The sequence below is a fragment of the Ctenopharyngodon idella genome, chromosome 5 (genome assembly GCF_019924925.1).
Source record: "Ctenopharyngodon idella isolate HZGC_01 chromosome 5, HZGC01, whole genome shotgun sequence".
In the NCBI taxonomy this organism is placed as follows: domain Eukaryota; kingdom Metazoa; phylum Chordata; class Actinopteri; order Cypriniformes; family Xenocyprididae; genus Ctenopharyngodon; species Ctenopharyngodon idella.
In genome coordinates, this window is record NC_067224.1 from 38,778,305 (window position 1) to 38,799,614 (window position 21,310).

Here is a 21,310-nt window from a genome sequence, read left to right on the forward strand (position 1 = left end):
AATTCAGAATTCTGCATGTAAGATGATGTGATTACAGTTAGATTGTCCTCTAGTCATTATTTGTATTGATGACTAATGAAATACTTCATGTTAATGTCTCATGGCTCTTATATGTGTGAGAAGAAACGTTTATTCAACTATATCAAGCATTGTGTTGTTTGGCCTTTGATCACAAAGAGCACATTGTTGCTGTTGCAGTCAAGTGACCTGCAGAGCCCATAAGCCTCTTTCTGATTTATAGAGAACTGAACCAGTTTGGAAGGCTCTGATCATACCAGTGTCATCATATTAAGTGGGCATTTAAAGTCTATATTTCATATAAAGGCATGGTAGTGGGTAGGCTTATGTTATATAGGTCAATAAATGATTATCTGAAATGCTTGTGACAGAAGAAAAGGTTGTGTTGCATCACCAAACTCAAATCTTCAGTAGCAGATCCTAATGCCTAACCACTATTTAGACTCTAAACTGTTCAGTGATGTGTGTGTGTGTGTGTATATATATATATATATATATATATATATATATATATATATATATATATATATATATAAAAACACACGCTGATCAGGCATAACATTATGACCACCTTCCTAATATAGTGTTGGTCCCCCTTTTGCTGCCAAAACAGCCCTGACCCATCGAGGCATGGACTCCACTAGACCCCTGAAGGTGTGCTGTGGTATCTGGCACCAAGATGTCAGCAGCAGATCCTTTAAGTCCTGTAAGTTGCGAGGTGGAGCCTCCATGGATCGGACTTGTTTGTTCAGCACATCCCACAGATGCTCGATTGGATTGAGATCTGGGGAATTTGGAGGCCAAGTCAACACCTCAAACTCGTTGTTATGCTCCTCAAACCATCCTTGAACCATTTTTGCTTTGCGTCAGGGCGCATTATCCTGCTGAAAGAGGCCAGAGCCACCAGGGAATACCGTTTGCATGAAAGGGTGTACATGGTCTGCAACAATGCTTAGGTAGGTGGTACGTGTCAAAGTAACATCCACATGGATGGCAGGACCCAAGGTTTCCCAGCAGAACATTGCTCAAAGCATCACACCTCCTCCGCCGGCCTGCCTTCTTCCCATAGTGCATCCTGGTGCCATGTGTTCCCCAGGTAAGTGACGCACACGCATGATTCATCAGACCAGGCCACCTTCTTCCATTGCTCCGTGGGCCAGCCTTCGCTCCCCTCATGCATCAATGACAGGGTCATGGTCACCACTGTTCCTTCCTTGAACCACTTTTGATAGATACTGACCACTGCATACCGGGAACACCCCACAAGAGCTGCAGTTTTGGAGATGCTCTGATCCCATCGTCTAGCCATCACAATTTGGCCCTTGTCAAACTCGCTCAAATCCTTACGCTTGCCCATTTTTCCTGCTTCTAACACATCAACTTTAAGAACAAAATGTTCACTTGCTGCCTAATATATCCCACCCACTAACAGGTGCCGTGATGAAGAGATAATCAGTGTTATTCACTTCACCTGTCGGTGGTCATAATGTTATGCCTGATTGGTGTATATATACTGTACATACATACACAAACTCACACACACACATACATATATATATATATCTCACTTGGTAGTACGCTACTGGTTTAGACAAAAATGGCCTATATTGAAAACATAAAACTGTAGAGTAAAAGATTTGTGTACATCAGTGCACAACATATTGCCATTTTTGGGATTTTTAAATATTAATTTAAAAAATATATTCTGAATAGGGGGCACATAATGAGGCAAAATGAGTCTGATTTACTTTTTAGCATGACATTTACAGATATTTTGTGCCTAAACATTTTTTCCCCATTCAGAGCATAATGTCTTGAGCTTTCCAATGAATCCTTTTGATTCTTTAATTTCTATAAAGAACAACTGTAAAGCTTTGAATACATCTTTGTTGTTGAAAAAGAATTTATGTAACAGTTATATGATATTTCTAAGAGATATTTCCCCTGTAAAATAATAATAATAGTACAATGTTGTAATAATATTATTATTTTGTTTGATTTATTCATTTTTTGTTTTGTTTTCTGTTTGTTTTATTGTTTTCTCTGTTGTATATAAATTAATGGTTTGATTTTATCCAGAAAATCCATGTGACCTGAAGCCCCGCCCCCTGTGCGCTCACGTGATCTCCGTGCGCCTGGTAACAGCGAAAGCGTCGCTCATGCCATGGAGATTGAGAAGCTGTGCTCGAGGAGCCGCGGAAGATTCAGAGCCGAAAGGGATCACGATGCGCGATAAATCCTTCGTTCACGTACTTTCAAACAGCTCCGACATCACACACACATGCGAGCCGTTCACGATAACACTGGCACACTGATTGGGATACCCGAATAAGCGTCTTAAGGCTTGGGACAGTAAGTTTTGTTTTGTTCTCGCGAACTTAACTGAATTTAATATGCGTCAACGTGTGTCTGATGTAGTTTAATAGTAGAAGCAGGGGCTAATATCAAACGATGTTGCATGTATGTCATGCAGTACTTGCTGGTTTGCCTTCAAAAGAGCAATTCATTTTGCACTGGCACGGTGGCACCTATATATTTACACCTAAATATGAACGTGTGTATATACGTTAGCTGTTTCATTTCATATGAAGGTTTATTGCAGAAAATGTCCACTGGAGATATTGGTTTGGCCAAATATTGCCATATTGCATCTTTCTTGTTACCTAATGCGATGAGGAACTAATGCACTTAATAGGATTCAGGTCGCCCTCCCTGTCTTCCTGTAGCTCTCAGAAGCAAGCTGTGCCCATACATAACTGAGCCCAATACATAACTGATTACCAGCTTATGCTAGAGACAACATCAGCATCTGTTCTTGGCAGGTAATAGCTCCCTTGTGAGGTTGCCACGGACCGATGTCTTCATCAACACAAAAAAACGTGTAATTCTCACAGGTCCCCAAAGAGTCTGTAGATGGCTTGCAACGTGGGGAGATGAGAAAGGCTTCCTGATATCAGGTGATTGGATGCCCATACAAACATGGGGAAACTACAGAGCAAGTTCCGGCGACGCTCAGACCTTTACAAGTGAGATATGATGAGAAATAATGATTTGACAGATGATTGTGATGAGTTTATGGTCATTGAGGCTGTATTGTTGTTATTACCTTAACAGGGTCAAAGAGGGGGCGGATACTGCACTTGTGCCCCAGGTAGTGCAGTATGAACCCGCTCACACGGATGCCATCAACTGTGTCGTCAGCCTGACCTCTGACCTGTGCGTGTCAGGGGGGCATGACCAGGTGAGCTGGAGAAGCATTGAATAGGAGGGAGGTTTTGACATTAACTACTGTAGTGGCGTTGGATGTCAAAGGTGAAGTAATTGCTTCAGCACCCAATGGAAAAACAATTGACCCTTTACTGCTCTGCCCTGCTGGTTAATGTTGCTGACTGATAATAAAGTAGTTAAAATTGAATGGAATGAATTTCAAAGCATTTTATCTTTAGTTTTTATTTAAAGAACCTGTTAAATTACACGGTAGTGTTATAAAACTGCAGCAAAGTGAGCCATAAATGTAGTCAGTGTTATTGTAAATTAAACTATTAAAAACAGTATTTGTTAACTAAAAATAAAACTGAAATAAAATAAAATAGAAATATTAGATGACAACTTTGAGATGATAATAATTAGTGTTTTTAGAGAATATTAATAACTGAAATTTAAGAAATTATCCAAAATAAAAGTTTATACATAATATATGTGCGTGTGCTGTGTATAATTATGTATATTTGAATACACACACATACATGTAGGCTATATATTTAAGAAATATTTCCATGTATTTACTGTATAATACATCTACATAATTTATATTATATATAAATATTTGATATATAAATGTAACACATTTTTCTTAAATATATAACATGCATGTGTGTGTGTGTATTTAAATACATACATAATAATTATACACAGTACACACACATATATATTATGTAAAAACAAACTTTTATTTTGGATGTGATTAATCACAATTAATCATTTGACAGCACTAAAAATTACTAAAACTGAACTAAAATTATAATAGAAGAGAATAATAGAAATATATATTAAAAAAAATCATAATAAAAGTACTAAAACTTAAACTGAAAAAATGAATGAATTAATAAATACTATAATAATATATAAATAATACTAAAATAACACTAGTGAAAATGAACTAACTCTTATTAATTTACTCTTAGTTACTATCAATACAAAAGTAACTAAAATGATAGGAACTATCCAAAGTTACTATCAGTACATACATTAAATTATGTACATTTTTTATGGTCTCAATGGACTTGAGAATGGACTTGGTATGTTTGTAAAGCATCATTACTGGTGCTTTATTGTTCATAGTAACTTGAACAAACCTTTAAATCTTGATTATTACAGCTCTGTGGAATACATGATTCTGATTGGTCAAAAGCAGCATGGTCAAAGGCAGCAAGCATGGTCTGTGATCAAATATGTTTGTATATTGACATTGTGGCTGTCATTATAACTGTAATTTTGACTGTTGTCCCTGACTTCTCAATTTCCTGCACTGTGCTAGAGCTTCATGTCTCCCATGATGACTACACATTCTTCGTTCACACATATTAAAACAATGTGTCAAATCAATCTTTCATTGAAATACACTGCTATTAAAAAGGTTGGGTTTAGTAAGATTTTTTTTTTTCTTTGAAAGAAATGAATACTTTTATTCAGCAAGGACACCTTAAATTGATCAAAAGTGACAATAAAGACATTTATTACAAAAGAAAACTTTCTATTCATCAAAAAGTCCTGAAAAACTGCTACTGCTACCACAAAAAATATGAAGATCTGTATCATCCTGTTAGGTTTATGTTGCAATAATGACATTAAGTTGTACACATTAAACTTTGGCGTGTAACTCGTCCCTCACTGTTTGTGAAATGGACATGAATGATTCCTTAAATCACGCTGCTCGTTGAGGAGAGATGTGCTAGTATTTTTGCCTGGGGTGTGTTAAAACTGGGAAGCAGCTACCTAGCAACCACCCGGAACACCATAGCAACGTGCTTAAACTACTCTGAACATCATAGCAACATCGGACAACATGCTAACATCAAGCATGTAAAAATCTACCTACTTTTGCAGTTCAGTTTGGTGCCACTAGGAATTACATGCTCCACATTTAAGGCTTTATATAAACTGGCAATAATCATAATAATATCATGTTCAATGCTTGATTGAAATATGCATTTTAATATGATTTGTGGTGTTGTTTTTTGGTCAGGCTGTTGTTGTCTATGACTGGAGAGCTGGAAAACTGTGTAAATCATTCCAGGGCCACAGCAGAGAGATTACAAAGGTAATAAAACTACAGTAAGTCTTTCTAATTAGATTCAACAAGCAATGCCGGATCCTGCTTTGACTTGTTTTGAAACAGTTTTCATTGGTGGTACAAAAATAAACACAACAGATTTTATTAAAAGGTACACTATGTAACTTTTGGCCCTACTTTTGGCAGTTAAAAAACAAAACTGTATGCATTTTGCAAAGAACATTGTTTTGGTTGTGCTTCGGCTCTGTGTGACTGTGCGGATGAATATGGTTATCCTGCTGCTCATAAAACATTCACTACTAAGCTTAAAGGTGGACTCAGTATTATTTCAGATACACTGTTTGGAAGTTAGTCGGGCCGATACCAACAACAAACGTCTAACCAATCAGCATTAGGGGGCATATGACGGTCGAGGAGAGAGAATGAGCAAGAGGGAGATTTAAAAAAACAAAAACAAAAAAACTGCAGAATGAGAGATGGTACACAATACAAAAGAGCTCAAAAGAATATCACTGGAATGAAGGGTTATGACTGGGCAAGCGCTTTAGGACCCGCGTTTATATTAGAAAAGCTTTCCAGCGCTGGAGAGAGCTAAGCGGGAAGGCCTGAAAACAGACGCGGAGGCTTTCCTTCTCATGTAAGTAACACTGGGTTTTGATTGTCTGGAGCTGCTGTGCTGTTGGCGATTAACAACAAACTCTTGTTTGTATTTACTCTTGTGTACTGTACGTTAATTTTTTTGTGCTTCCTTGTCATTCGTTCATCATCTGCGCTTTATTTTTCATGAAGCATTTTGTTGCGCGTCAGCTGTGATAGACATCCACTCTCGCATTGCGTGTGTAACAGTGGCCAGATAGTGAGAGTTTTGCAGGTAAACCACTGCGCACTGATGCCCGCTAGAGAATGCAGTGTTTAGCATCATTAGTAGTGCATTCACCTCCCATTCCAGCAGCGATCGGGCTGGGGTTCGAGATCGACTCAAAGCAGGGTGGTTAGGATTGGAGTGTGAGTTTTGGAGGCGGAGCAATGAAGAGAGGGGTGGGTTTGTTTGGGTTGATTTCAAAAATCAACAGTGTTCAACAACGAATTTGAGAAATCGCGTACAGCTCCTTTAAGAGATACAGTATAACCAGTTTAGAAAGGATCTCAAGCTGACTATCTGAAGACATTGCTGTAGCTTTACCCATTAATAGACACTGTACTTCCTTAAAATAAATGAATTCCAGCACAGCGCTACAACAACTATAATGAAATGAGCCTTCACAATAGATAATGCTTTACAATGAACTCTGTTAGAGAGCTACATATGGCAGTGTATCCGTTCAATAAAATACCTTACTCACCTGTTGAGTAATAAAAACTCTCTCTCCATGTCACCTTTACAACTTTTCAAATCCCTTAGTTCTCGTCATATCAGAAAAGCCAAGCCAATGTTGAATGTCTCGCACCATGCATGCGTCAAAGTAGCCGGAGCAACTTTTCTCTATTTACGTATATAACGAGACACACTCTAGTGATGTACTGTATGTATGCAATTTCCCACAAAAACCATTCTGACTGGTCTAAAATATAAACACTTATAATAGGCTTACCTTAATGAATAAGGGTAAGACAAAAACACGTTTTTTAAGAAGGACTGATGATGCATTGACTCGTTATTTAAATTTTGTTAATTTTGAACAAAAAAAGTTACATAATGTACCTTTACATGTTTTGCACACATAGAGATGAAGTAATGAATAAGTGTGTTTTTGATATATGTACAGTATAAATCTCTCTGTTTTCCTTTAGTTGTGTTGTCTTAAAGGAAGTTCCTTAATCTTCAGTGCGTCCCGGGATAAGACGGTGCTGATGTGGGATTTGGGTCGAGATACAGAACCCGTCCAGGAGTTTTGTGGCCATGAACTCGTAGTTAACGGGGTAGCGGTCAGCCCAGGTGAACAAACGCTCAAACGATAACATGCAGCGTCCACAGAATCTCAAACACGATCCTGTAATGTGTGTCTTTTTCTTTTCTTTTTTTTGTCTTGTAGATGGCACAAAGCTGTGCACGGGCTCTCGTGATAACTCCATGTCCCTTTGGGACATTGAGTCAGGAGAATGTCTGCAGAGAAACACCATCTCACGTAACCTGGTTAGAAAAGCTAGTCTTGAGAAATATGCTAATATTTATGTTCTAATATTCTTGTGCATGTATTAGTGGTTACTTATACTATGTGGCTGTTGAATGCTTGCTTCTGATGGGTTGACGAACATTCTAAGGTGTGCAATTATTTTCCAGTAAACGCACAGTTAAAGTAGTTCCAGGCAGGTTTTGACTGCATTACAATTCCATATAACTTTGCCAAATGATTTTAGCATTTTCAAAGGTCCTTACAGAATACAGCAAATGAACCAAAACCCACAAAGACACTGACCAAGCAAGTAAATAGAACAAACAATAGGATAAAAATGAAGAACTATTTGTCATGTTTTCCTCACGAAATTATGTTTTATTATTTATGGAAAGCACATACTCTTTCTCCCGCTCTGTCTCCCATACAAACACACACATACAGTATAGACACACAGACGGAAACATTCGCATGCACAGAAACTTGTTGTCTGCGCTGCCCTGTGACTTAATCAATAAAATAGTTTCGCATCTGCAAAACTACATGACGTTTCTCAGTAGCGAGGTAGTAACGTCGCTGTTTTTGAAGCAGTTAAACTTACAGCGTCACTATTAGTAGAGTTGCTGCTGCCGAACACCGTTGGGTTACACTTTATTTTACAGTACTGTAGTTACATTGTAATTACTCAAATAAGTACTGAGTACTAGTAATTAACTACATGTACTTACTATAGAGTTACAGTTAGGGTTAGGGTTTGGTTTAGGGTTAGTTACTTGTAATTATGCATAATTTACTGTTATAACTATAGTAAGTACATGTAGTAACGTGTAACTATGGCACTGTAAAATAAAGTGTTACCCACCGTTGAGAGACACACAGAAGCAGGTTATTCATATCAAACTCTCTCCAATAACTGCATTAGTCTGGATATCAATGGCTCAAGCCTCCGTTACTAGCTCTCAAACAACGTTTTGGAATTGGCAACGGAGGTTTGGGATGAGATGCATAAGAAATTAGTCCTACACACAAGAGCATTTTAAGGACAAAAACCAGACAAATGTCTTGAAATAAAACATCTGAACAAGTCTTGAGATATGGTAACCACTTATTTATCTAATAATTCAATGGCCCGGAGTCAATTATTCCTTACTTGTGCATTAATATTATTGTTAGTCACTGAATATGAATGTGTCTTGTCCTGTTGCCCTCTGTTTCAGGTGACCCATGTGTGCTGGGTACCAGGAAGCACATCTATTGTCCAAACCTCAGAAGACAAAACTATCAGGTCAGATGATCATGATATGTCATACAATCCTTTATGTTACAGTCATTGTTTGCAGAGATGCGTTTCTCTGGAAATATTTACTAAACAAATAACAAGCTACGTGATTATATCATCGCAAAATGTGAACTGTATCATCACACAGCATTAACATTATAATGCATTAACTAAAATTAACTAATAATAAAGCATTTTTAATCTTAGTTGATGTTAATCATTAAAATACAACCATTCATTACAAAATATATGTTAATTTACAATAAAGTCCCATTATTTAGATTTAGGTAATGCATTAACTAAAATTAACAAAGACTATTCATTTGATAGAGTATTTTTAATCTTTGTTTATTTATTAAAATACAACTGTTCATTGTTATGTCCAGTTCATGTTTAATAAATAATATTAACAGATACAACTTTTGATTTTAATAATGTATTAGTAAATGTTGAAATTAACATTAACTAAGATTAATAAATGCATTAGAATTACTTTTCATTATACTCATGTAAAGTGATATATACTAACTATATAGCAGATCTCAACAGCTTGATTTCTTGTATCATCGCATATTGTAAACTATGCTGTGTAACACTTTATTTTGATGGTCCACTTTAGACATTCTACTATCTATAAGTAATTTTGCAACTACATGTCAACTAGTTCTCATTAGAGTATTAGTAGACTGTCTGATTAATATCTGCTAACTCTTTATTTTGATGGTCAACAGACATTCAACTGACTATAAGTAACTTTGCAACTACATGTCAACTAATCCTACTAATACTAACTCTTAACCCCAACCTAACAGTCTACTACAGTCTACTAAAACTAATGAGAGTTAGTTGACATGAAGTCGCAAAGTTACTTATAGTTAGTAGAATGTCTAAAATGGACCATCGAAATAAAGTGTAACCATATATTGTCGCACAGCTCTAATCTGCTAAATACGACTATAAGGCATGTAGATATTTAGAAATTATAAACATTAAAGGGGACCTATTATGCCCCTTTTTACAAGATGTAATATAAGACTCTGGTGTCCCCAGAATGTGTCTGTGAAGTTTCAGCTCAAAACACCTCACAGGTCATTAATTATACCATGTTGTAAATGCCCATTTTGAGTGGAAGAAAAAATCTTGTATCTTTAAATGCAAATCAGCTGCTGCTCTCCACCCTCGCTTTCCAGAAGAGGACGGAGGCTGTACAGCTCGTGCCTCAGATACTCTGCCAAAAACTAACTAAACATCTGTTTGGTTTTGATTATCTCTATCGCAGCCACACTTATGTGACATTACAGTTCTTCATCATCATGAAAGTTTATTATTTGCATGCGTTTTAAAGCCATATCAGTTTAAATTTCTGATATATGGTTTTCTGAGCATACACATCCAAAGCATGCACACAGAAAGCTGTCTGTCAGACGCCGCGTGCCGTGAGTATTATTAACTAATTTCTCTTTGGCGTCTTATTGTGCTTAAACTGTCAAATACACACAAGGTTATGTCAAAAACACACAAAGTTCACATAAACAGTTGGTTATGTCTGTGAACGTAAACAGCAAGTAAAGAAATTGCATGTGTTTATTAGATCTGTCTATTAAAGTGAAAGCAGTGTAATATACAGTACCTACTGCTGTATATGCTGTTAATATGAATCAAACAACATAAGAAAAGCTGAAAATCACTCACTGCTCTTGATTAAATAACTTTAGTAGCTTTAATAAGAATACATTTCTTACTTAAATGCTGCTGTTAAATGCTCTGGCGAGGAGATATACATGGCAAACTGTGTACACCTCACTTAGGGGAGGAGCTAAGCTAATCAGGCAGATTCTGTCACCAGTTGTGGGTGGGGCCTGTTTCAATGTGACGTCACATTGGAGTACATTCCTGAACGGCTTATTTTGAGACACTGTTTCAGATTTATGAGGAAAATAACAAACGGAGTGGATGGATTTTTACCTAAATAGGGTGGTTGTGTACACACACTGCGGACAAATAAATGTTTAAAAACAATATAAAAGTGAATTTTGCATAATAGGTCCCCTTTTAACATCATTATTTTAATGTAAACCTTTGAAAAAATGTGTGTGTGAAAAGTGCTATATAACTAAAATTGACTTTACTCTGTTAGTGTGTTGATGTGTACTGTCTGTCTCAGGGTGTGGGATAGTCGTACCTGGCAGGTGACTAACACGTTTCCTGCAAAGCAGTACATTCAGACACACTGTGACATCAGCTCCAACTGTTACCACCTGCTGTCGTCCAGCAACGGTTTCGGTGGGCAGGGTTGTGAGGCCACGGTGAGTGTGTGTGTACGGATACTGCCAGGACACAGCTGTGCATGTGCATAAGTTTATGGGTCAATGACATGACGTGCATATTTTTGTGTCCAAGTGCATTATTTGCTTTTAAAATAATTTGACAAATTCATGACATACATCACTTTATTCTATAAAAACCTATTTAGTTTGTATTCATTTGTAGTACATTTAAATAATACATATGATTTTATGTTTTGCTATCTTAAACCCCCAAAATGTCAGGTGATGCAACTTGAACACATTGTTCATGAATATGCATTCCATCAGATTTGAATAGATTTTTTTTAAAAAACACTTTTTTTTTTAAGCTTTATTTGTCAGTGTCCCTTATATGTTTGTGTGTTTATGCTTGTGTGTAGCTGTGGGACCTCAGACAGCCTGGCTGTAAGGTGGCCGAATACAGAGGACACCTGCAGACCACAGCATGCTGCGTGTTTGTGCCTCCCCGTCCCGGGTGTCCTGCCCTTGTGGCGTCGTCATCGTATGACAGCTCAGTAAAAATATGGGATCAGAACACTGCAGGTAACACACACACATATGCACTTGTATTCTGTTTTTTAAACACAAGAGGATTAACCAGGTGGCTTGTGGGTTCATAAGCCAGTTTCCTGTTTTTGGAAGCCAAGATGTTTAGGTAAAAGGATGAAAATGAAACTTTTAAGGGGAGGCAAACTCAGCTGGGGAAGCCCATCTCCTTTGGTTGGCATATATTTAAATAAATATAAATATTTAATAAATATATGCCACATATTAATTAGCTCAGTAATGAAAATAAAAATGATATAGTATACATAAATATATAGTCTTAAATGTATATAATTACAATACTGTTCAAAAGTTTGGGATTAGTAGGATTTTTTTTTTTAAGAAATTCATACTTTTATTCAGAAAGGATGCATTAAATTGATCAAAAGTGACAGTTAAGACATTTTTATAAAAATTATATTTCAAACAATTGCTGCTTTGAACTTCAGGTTTTGATGACATGTGGAAATTAAATGCAAATGATTCCCTGTTTCCCAAATACCAAAAAAAAAAAAAAAAAAGACACTTTATCAATAAATAACACTTGCTATGTTTGCATCCAAAGTTGCAACTTTAACTTATTACTTCCTGGGAAATTGGTGCAAAATATCTGTAATATCTGTAATAAAAATGGAAGTTGCTGCAATCGGGGAAGCCACTGTGACTCTTTTTTTGCGTCTCAGAGCTCGCAGATGAAATGCAATAAATGCTGTCATGTTATCTTACGTTTGGTACCTGGTGTTTGGGAATGCAATCATGTGAGACAGTTCTAGGAGAGAATAAAAAAAAAACATTTTGATGACAGACTTTGGCTCAGGCTTTTCAGAATGACCAAACCAACAGAGATGCTGTGCGATGAAATTGGTCTGCTGTGTTGAGGCAAAGTCACAAAAGTTTTTTGTTGAGCTTCGAGGGATTTATTCAGTAAATGTGCTTCCATCGTAGTTTAGGCGCATCTTCTTATCAGATAAAACATTTATCCACCTCACGTGAGTGCGTGTTTTTTTTTTTTTGCACATTTTTAGAATTTATGCACATAGCTTTTCCTAAAAATGTCAGGCCGGGATAATCGCAAAAAAATGTGTCACATCAGCTTTAAATCCACATGGTTTGATTCTTGTCTCCTCCATATTCTCTCTTCAGCATGTTTGTACACATTAACATTGGATGGTTCAGGACCTTTGGTGTCTCTGGCTCCGTGTGACTCCAGCAGTCTCCTGTGTGCCAGTTTTAACACAGGACTGCACCAGCTGCATCTGGATCAGGGAGCAGTGCCCAGCCTCGCTGAAGTGGCTCGCTTCTGACTTCCATCTGGACCACCTGCAAAATCAAACTGACAAGTTAAAACAAACAACTTTAATAACTGGAACTCCTGGAAATTAAAATGTACACTACGTTGACAAAAAGTATGTGTACACCCTATTCTAAACAGCTTGGACATTTCAGCTACACCCATTACTAACAGAAGCATAAAATCAAGCGTGAATCCATGCAATCTGTTCGCATCCATGTTCAAACATTGTCTACATGTTTTTGGCCATGTAGCGCATGATCACCTGACCACATGAAACATTAAAGAGTGTAAAAACTTAATTAACTTTCCTAAAGGAAAGAGACTAGGTGGCTGTAAAACTCCCTACCCGATAGGTGCTGTTGTTTGTGTGTGTGTGTGTGTGTGTGTGTGTGTGTGTGGCTGCTGAATATGCTTGAATATGTTAATTGAGGCCAGGGGTGTAAAGTACTGGAGTAATTGTACTTCATTAAATGCTAAAGTATTATTTTAGGAAATGTATGTTACTTTGACTACTGTTGAAAAAAAATTATATTTCCAAGAATTTAATTTAGATCTTCAAAATACAAACATATTTTGCATTATCATGGTTTAAAATCATTTCATTCTTCTTTTTTCTTTTTTTTTTCCTTAACTTTTATTTGAAACGTCCAAATCCATTCCATTGTGAAATATGACCACAACAACATTTAACATTGCCAAGAATCTGATTAATCCATTTGGATTATAACCACCATTTATAGGCAGGATTAACTCAAATAAGATAGGCCAACTTAACCAAACGGGTTTCAGAATATAAATTTTGCTTTAACTAAGTACTGTGTGGAGTCAGCCTTTGTCTTTAGTAAGAAAAAAATATGATTATATGATTAAGTTTTTATAGTCTCATGATTTCGTCAGTTTGAAGCTATAAAATGTTTACTTTTAGTTTTTCTAATGCATAACTACAATGAAGCATTGTTTTATGCGTTCCCACATATATATATGGCAGGATACTTTGACCTGTAATTGAGTAAAATTTAGAAGAACAAAAGGAATATGCTTACTCTGCCTTGAGTATAATTTCTCTTTACTTTTACACCCCTGTTGAAGACCTTTTATTTGCACTAGGTAACGGCTAATGGGTCAAAATGGTTCACTGCCAAAGTCATGCAGAAAGTAGCATAGAAAGATAATAAATCTCAGGCTCTCTCTCCCTCTATCTCTCTCTCTCAGTTACACATACACAGACTCAGGTTTTGGCATGAGGCAGAAACTGAATCATATTCTTCTAGAGGTTACATACACACACATTTAAACATTTATGTAAAGAGTCTGCTCTTGTATTTCCTGAGGCCACTTATGAGTTGATGTGACCATTTAGAGAATTAAATACAAAAACAGCAGAGTGGCCAAAAAAAGTGGCCAGACAACAGAGAATGTAAAGTCAATGAAAATCAGTGATGCAATGTGTGTTGTTGTTGTTGTTGTTGTTGTTGTTTTTAATATTTTTTTCTTTAATTTTAGTACTATAGTTCTAGAATAAAAAGAATATTGCAGCTTTTTTCAGTGAATACTGTCTTGCCAACACCGGCAGTGTTGATTCCATATGTATTTAAAAATGAGAAACTGTCATTGTTTTGAAACTTTTTTTTCACAAACATATCAACCAAAGAGTTTTTGTTTAATGTATTGTTTTATTTCTGCATAATGCACAGTGGTCCCAAAGTATTTTTACACTTAAGTCACACTTAAAACTGCCTGAATGTCACTGCCTCAGATACAAAATATCAAATAAATGTTGCTACACTCTGAAAAATAAAGGTTCTTTAATGGCATTGATGGTTCCATAAAGAACCTTTGACATCCATAGAACCTTTCCACTGCACAAAAGGTTCTTTAGATTATTCAAATGTTCCAAATATGGTTCTTTTTCACTGAAAGGTTCTTTGAGGAACCCAGAATGGTTCTTCTATGGCATTGCTGTGAAAACCCCCTTTTGGAACCTTTATTTTTAAGAGTGTAGATCTTTTCTCAAAACTGCATTTCTGAGGCATTTTTATCAGGTATTTTATTTAGCTTTTATTTAATTTTATGTAGTGTAAAAAAACAGGTTGTAGTTCATCACATTAAAGGATTAGTTCACCCAAAAATGGAAATTTTCCCATGATTTACTCACCCTCAAGCCATCCTAGGTGTATATGACTTTCTTCTTTCAGATGAACACAATCAGCAGGGTTACCAGGTTTTCACAACAAAACCTGCCTAATTGCTACTCAAAACTAGCCCAAAACGGTAAAAATTGTGTTCCGGGAAATAAAATCTGCGTTTTTGGTGGGGTTCCTCTGGTAAAATTCGCATTGCGGGGGCTAAATATCATGTTATTTGGGGTCGCTTCAACCCGTGGACATGAAAACAACCTGCGGCAACAGTGTTAAAGTAGCCCAATTTTGTGGGAAAACCGCGGACTTGGCAACACTGACAATCGGAGATACATTTAAAAATATCCTGGCTCTTTCATGCTTTATAATGGCAGTGAATGGGGGGCGCGATTTTGCGATGCCTACGGCAGTCTGCCGGAAGTAGTTATTATAGTTAATAAAGTTTTAAATATGGATAATTTTCTTACAAAAACCCATAACTTCGCTTCAAAAGGCCTTTATTAACCCCCTGGAGCCGTATGGATTATTTTTATGATGGATGGATGCATTTTTTTTTTTTTGGGCTTCAAAATCACGCCCCCCATTCACTGTCATTATAAAGCTTGGAAGAGCCAGGATATTTTTAAATATATCACCGATTGTGTTTGTCTGAAAGAAGATAGTCATATACACCTAGGATGTCCCTAAGTGACCCTAAATCATGGGATAATTTTCATTTTTGAGTGAACTATGCCTTTAACGTTTGTCAACGTTTGTTGTCTTATGCAATGACAAGACATTCATGCAAGTGTCTGAATGCTTTTTTCAGCCACTATATAACATTAGCAGCATATTGATGAACAAACAGCGGAAAGGACAGTCATGTATTGTGTAATGTTGTTTTAATGATACAGAAGGATGTAAAGGTTACACTGATGTGTTTATTTGAATATTATGTAAATTCTGTGGTGTCAAGATATCAGTTTGAAGGAAATTTTAATGTATTTGCACGTTACGTGATAAATTATTTCAGTTCAATGAGGAGAATCCTTTTTTTGGCTCTTTGTTTGCATAAAGACACAACAGGACATGGAAACACCTGTGGAATAATACGTGTAGCTTGATCTTTGCTGTACTTTTTCAAAACCATATCAAAAGATGGTATCATGATATTTATTAACAACTTAAAATATATCTTATTTGATCAGAATTAGTTGGTTATATATATATATACTTTTACTAAATAAACACTTTTATTATGAATTTATTATGATTATTATTTTAAAATACTAAAACGATACAACCACGGTACTAAAAAAATACCATAAATCGTCTCTGTTCTCATCATGGTACTGTCACAGTGCTTTTCTTAAAAGGTTATTTTTAAAATACGCTTTTCAGTGAGTAAAGATGGAACGCTTTTAGGCACACAGTCTTCACTTCAGTCTTCAGATCAGGTATGTATTCCCTATTCCCTCTTTGTTTCTCTGTCTTTTAGGCCAGGATTGTAGAGTTTACACTGCTGATCTTCCTGGCGGCCACATTTGACTACTCACTGCATTTCCTCCTGCCTGCTGCTCCAATATTCAAATGCTGCCATTCTTTATAGGACAGTGGTAGAGAGAGGCTGAGAAAGAAAGCTGAGCAAAAAAAAAAAAAAAAGTGGCAGAGTGACTTTTGGTGTTTTGTTTTTTGTTTTTCTATGTAAAACATGTCAGGAGAGCTGTGGTAGATGTCCAAAGAGAAAGAGAGCGACACGGACACATCTCATTCTCTCTGAAAGGCGACAAAGACGCAAACTACAGCCTCAACTTTTCAAAAAAAGAAGGGACATCTTTGCAGAAGATGAGTGAGTAATTGTGAATCTACATATCGTGTAATATAGGGTGAATTCAAGTTGATTCAGACTTTTACTGAGTCATATCAATGGCAAAAAGTGTCCCAATCACCCTGAATTCACCCTATTTGTGTATTTTTATGTCTGCTGCCTTTATACCAAGTAGAGCTGGTGATTTTAATACATAAGAGTGGCTTTATATGCTTGATAATAGTCGAGCAAAAATATACAGCTCAAAGTTAGCACTTTATTAGGCTAATCTACCATTGAAATTGGAGGTTAAATGAGATCATGCCATCAAACTTGTAGACCAACAAAAATGTTGGAGTTTTTGAAATCTACAAATGTGTTATGCATCTTCAGTCATAAATTTCAGGTATGTTATCTGAAGTCAGATGTGCATCATTTGAAGATTTAAGATGTAGATATTGGAAAGTGTCTTAGCTTGGTGTGCACATGCTCAAACTGACATGACAAATAGATTAAGGCAATACATTATCTTCCTCCCATTTGCGTTTTATACTATGCAGCAATCATCTCAAATCCATTAGAATATCTCTGTAGAATAAGAAACAAATTGTAGTTAAAAGCCAAAGCCTTGAGCTTCGTTTAAACGCATCATATTTGACTATACTGGCATCATAAATGTAAACTATGATCAGTTGAGGCTAAATTGACCTCTAATGAAGTAACCCAAACCTTTCTACCTGCATTATGGGTATCAGTAATGGGACACCCTTCTGCTGCTTTGCATATTTGGAGCTGTTCTGTGATGGAGACGTATAATCATTTCCAAGGCAAATCTGTTATTGAGAACAGGCCAGCGTGGGTAGAACGACAACAAGTCTGTTTACCAATCGTGCTACGTTTATTTCATTTTATTTAAGATATAGATGGGGGACAAGGATGATCCTTCTGGAGCAATCTGAAGTCAAGAGAACAAATGTGTACCTTGGTCAACCAGCACGTTATTTCTACTGAAGCTGGTAGAGCAAGCGAGCCTTGCTAGCCAGGGCTGTGTTTCCCAAAAGCGTCGTAAGCCTAAGTTGATCTGGCTAGTTAAAAAGCCTGGTGTGGAATCTGGATCACCAGCTTCCAGAAACACATGATGAGCATATGCAGGACTCATAAATCATAAAAAAAAAAAAGTTTAGTTTGAAAGCAACTTACAATAGAGGAACATAAGCAATTCACCATAGAGCCAACAAAATTCAAAGCAAGATTATTTTATTATTTTGCAGATGCTTTCATCCAAAGCAACTTCCAACAGTAAGTAATGTGTCAAAGAGCCAACAATATTCGTAGTGTACAATGTTTTATTTTATTTTATTTTATTTTATTTTTTTATTTTATTTTATTTTATTTTATTTTATTTTATTTTATTTTATTTTATTTTATTTTATTTTATTTTATTTTATTTTATTTTATTTTATTTTATTTTATTTTATTTTATTTTATTTTATTTTATTTTATTTTATTTGCAGATGCTTTTATCCAAAGCAACTTCCAAAAGAAGAATATAAGTAATGTGCCAAAGAGCCAACAATATTCGTAGTGTACAATGCCAGGTTTTATTTTATTACTTTTTTTTTTTTTTTTTTGCAGATGCATTTATCCAAAGCAACTTCCAACAGAAGAATATAAGTAATGTGCCAAAGAACCAACAATATTCGTAGTGTACAATGCCAGGTTATTTTATTTTATTTTATTTTGTATTTTTTATTTTATTTTATTTTATTTTATTTATTTTTTTTATTTATTTAATTATTTAATTTTTAATTTTATTATTTTTTTATTTTATTTTATTTTATTATTTTATTTTATTTTATTTTACAGACGCTTTCATCCAAAGCAACTTCCAAAAGAAGAATATAAGTAATGTGTCAAAGAGCCAACAATATTCGTAGTGTACAATGCCAGGTTTAATTTTATTTTATTTTATTTTATTCATTTAGCAGGCACTTTTATTCAAAATGACAACCAAAATAGGAACAGAAGCAATTAGTCACAGAGCCAACAATATTCATAATGTACAACGCCAGGTTTTTGTTTTTATTTTATGTATTTATTTATTTTGAGTAGTGGTAGAAAATAATAGCACACACACACAAAAAGAAAAATTAATGAAACAAATCTGTTCTTGTACTTCTCCAGACTTGCCACATTGCCATGGACCTTGAAGATGCCCTCTGACTTCCCTCTCCCTCACCTCCCCCCTTTGTCATGGAGTCTGACCCGAACCATCTCCGTGACCCCTACAAACCTGACGCGGATGACGGCGGCGAGCCGCCCGATCTGGAGTGCGCCATCTGTTTCTGCCAGTTCAACAACGTCTTCAACACTCCTAAGGTACTGGAATGCAAGCACACCTTCTGCCTGGAGTGTCTTGCGCGGATGAACGTGAAGTCTACCCATCCCAACACCATCCAGTGCCCGCTGTGCCGTGCCTACACCCCGTTACCAGACTTGGGTCTTCCCAAGCTTGCAAATGACTCCACGGTGCTGTCCTACCTCCCGGCTGCCATGCAGCACGTCTACAGCATCCGTTTTAATCGCAACAAAGGCAAACTGCAGGTGAAGAGAGTGCCCAGCTCTGCCCCGGCTCAGAACATCAGCCAAAGTCTGGACGTCGGGAACCCAGCAGGCGAGGAGGGGGAGAGCGGCTCGGCCAGAGAGAGGTCTGTAGTGATCACCATACTGCGGACGCCACTGTGCAAAGCTTTTATAATGAGCACGGTGGCCATAATGACGGTCATTCTCGTCATTACGATCATCCTCATCCTGAGGCGTACGGGTTAGATTATCACTGGCACTGAACATAACTGAACTGGCATAAACAACAAACAAGCAACATGATGAGCATATTTCTGAATGTTTCCATATGCAAATCAAACTGTCCCTCATATCCTGGAAGACTACTGCTGTATTTAACAGCTGAGAGGGACAGTGGTTGTGGAAAAAAGTACTGTGAAGCTACCATGGTCTTTAGTTAGCAGGCCTACTACCATGGTACATTTGCAAAACAATATAGCACCTTGTATCTTTTTATTCACGTCCCTTATCGAAAATACAGTGGTAGCCTACTTTACAATATATCATATGATACTTTTAGGTCATTTTTTTATTATTATTCTGATTTTCAGAAGGCACTCATAACATTAATCCTACAAAATATCATATGGTAGAGTCAGGTTCCACTGATAATGGTACTGACTATGGTACTAAAATGTCCAAAATGTTTTTTTGATAATGTATATTTTAAAATGTTATATTTTAAAATGTATGTTATGATGTAATATATGTTATGATATATAAATATAAAATCAGAACTATACTTTCATACATTTTAGAATACTGAACTGTTTTTGTATTCACATTACTCTTTCTCTCTCTCCCTCCCTCCTGACTACCAGCTATGGAGTTTTGTCCTCTGTAGAGGACATTATATTTTAATGAATTTGACCTTGCATGTCACCATTTTAAGTCTGGATGTCCTGTAAAGAGCACATTCAGGGCTTTTCAGAGATACCAAATGTTCGGAAGTTTCACCATGACCACTCCCTCTCCATTAAAGGGTTAGTTCACCCAAAAATAAAATTTCTGTCATTAATTACTCACCCTCATGCAGGAGCGCCCCCAAGGGGTGGCCAGTGGTGGCCACGGCCACCCCTGTATAAACTCTGGCCACCCCAGTATGATTTTGCAGTTGGTACTATTAATTTAAATGCATAATGTAAATTCACAAGTTCATGAAGTGAAAGAAAATAAAATGCCACCAAAAAGAGCTGTTTCACTGCCACAAGAGTCTAAATAGAAATATCTACAGACCAAAATTTCAAATGTTATTAATAATTACTGTGAAGAGGCTAGGGGTGTGCGATATATTTAGTCTGCGATTTTATCATAATTGTTGTTTTAACGATGCACAATCGATCTGACATCTCTCTACGTGATGTTGTCTTGTAGATTAGACTAGTGTCGGTGCGCATTTAGAGTGCACGCTTTCACTGTGTGACTTTAATATAGTTAATAAATATCACATGAAGAGTGCCGTTTTTTGGGATAGTGATGCTCCACAAACCACCAATAGTGCATATAAAATACCAAAAATAAAAATATCTTTAAAACATCGCCAAGTAAAATGCTGCGTTTATATAGAACTGTCTATTTGCGACCACAACAAACGGGACACTTTTCAGACGCGCATTCCGACTTCGCCTCAGCGCCAGGCGCAAGTCAAACAAGCGCGGGAAAGGTACAGGTGACGACAAGTTGAGTTGAACAACAGTGAACTGCGGTCAGATGAGATGTCAGGCCATGTCAGTAAAACTCAGAAAAATGAACATGACTGTCCAATCAGCTGTTATACTGTGCTCGCCGCGCGCACTAATTGCACGCGCAAATGCAGCGGCGCGCTGCATAGGCATGCACTGTGATCAAAAATAAATGGGAGCGAACGCGATTGAATGTAGAAGTTTGTCTCTCGGTATTCTGTTCAGAAGATCA

At 36.6% G+C, this 21,310-nt stretch overlaps 2 protein-coding genes across 6 annotated transcripts; both read left to right on the forward strand.

Annotated features, from left to right (window-relative positions):
* The first annotated feature begins 2,124 nt into the window (after positions 1 to 2,124).
* wdr31 (WD repeat domain 31) lies at positions 2,125 to 14,461 on the forward strand. Of its 4 annotated transcripts, none has more exons than XM_051895399.1 (10): positions 2,125 to 2,370; positions 2,841 to 3,044; positions 3,133 to 3,259; positions 5,264 to 5,338; positions 7,103 to 7,247; positions 7,345 to 7,445; positions 8,643 to 8,710; positions 10,842 to 11,010; positions 11,391 to 11,553; positions 12,700 to 14,461. In XM_051895399.1, the coding sequence occupies exons 2-10, from the start codon at positions 2,998 to 3,000 to the stop codon at positions 12,858 to 12,860; spliced, it is 1,056 nt and encodes a 351-aa protein (XP_051751359.1). In that variant the 5' UTR covers positions 2,125 to 2,370; positions 2,841 to 2,997; the 3' UTR covers positions 12,861 to 14,461. The 4 variants fall into 4 exon arrangements, with proteins under 4 accessions (XP_051751359.1, XP_051751358.1, XP_051751361.1 ...); XM_051895398.1 differs by having other exon boundaries at positions 2,913 to 3,044; XM_051895401.1 differs by having other exon boundaries at positions 2,126 to 2,370; positions 2,913 to 3,044; positions 10,869 to 11,010.
* Positions 14,462 to 16,273: 1,812 nt separating this feature from the next.
* LOC127513536 (E3 ubiquitin-protein ligase RNF183) lies at positions 16,274 to 20,548 on the forward strand. Of its 2 annotated transcripts, none has more exons than XM_051895402.1 (2): positions 16,274 to 16,816; positions 18,959 to 20,548. In XM_051895402.1, exon 2 carries the CDS (start codon positions 19,028 to 19,030, stop codon positions 19,601 to 19,603), a length of 576 nt encoding a protein of 191 aa, XP_051751362.1. In that variant the 5' UTR covers positions 16,274 to 16,816; positions 18,959 to 19,027; the 3' UTR covers positions 19,604 to 20,548. The 2 variants fall into 2 exon arrangements, with proteins under 2 accessions (XP_051751362.1, XP_051751363.1); XM_051895403.1 differs by lacking the exon at positions 16,274 to 16,816 and adding an exon at positions 17,644 to 18,372 and having other exon boundaries at positions 18,494 to 20,548.
* The last annotated feature ends 762 nt before the right edge of the window (positions 20,549 to 21,310 follow it).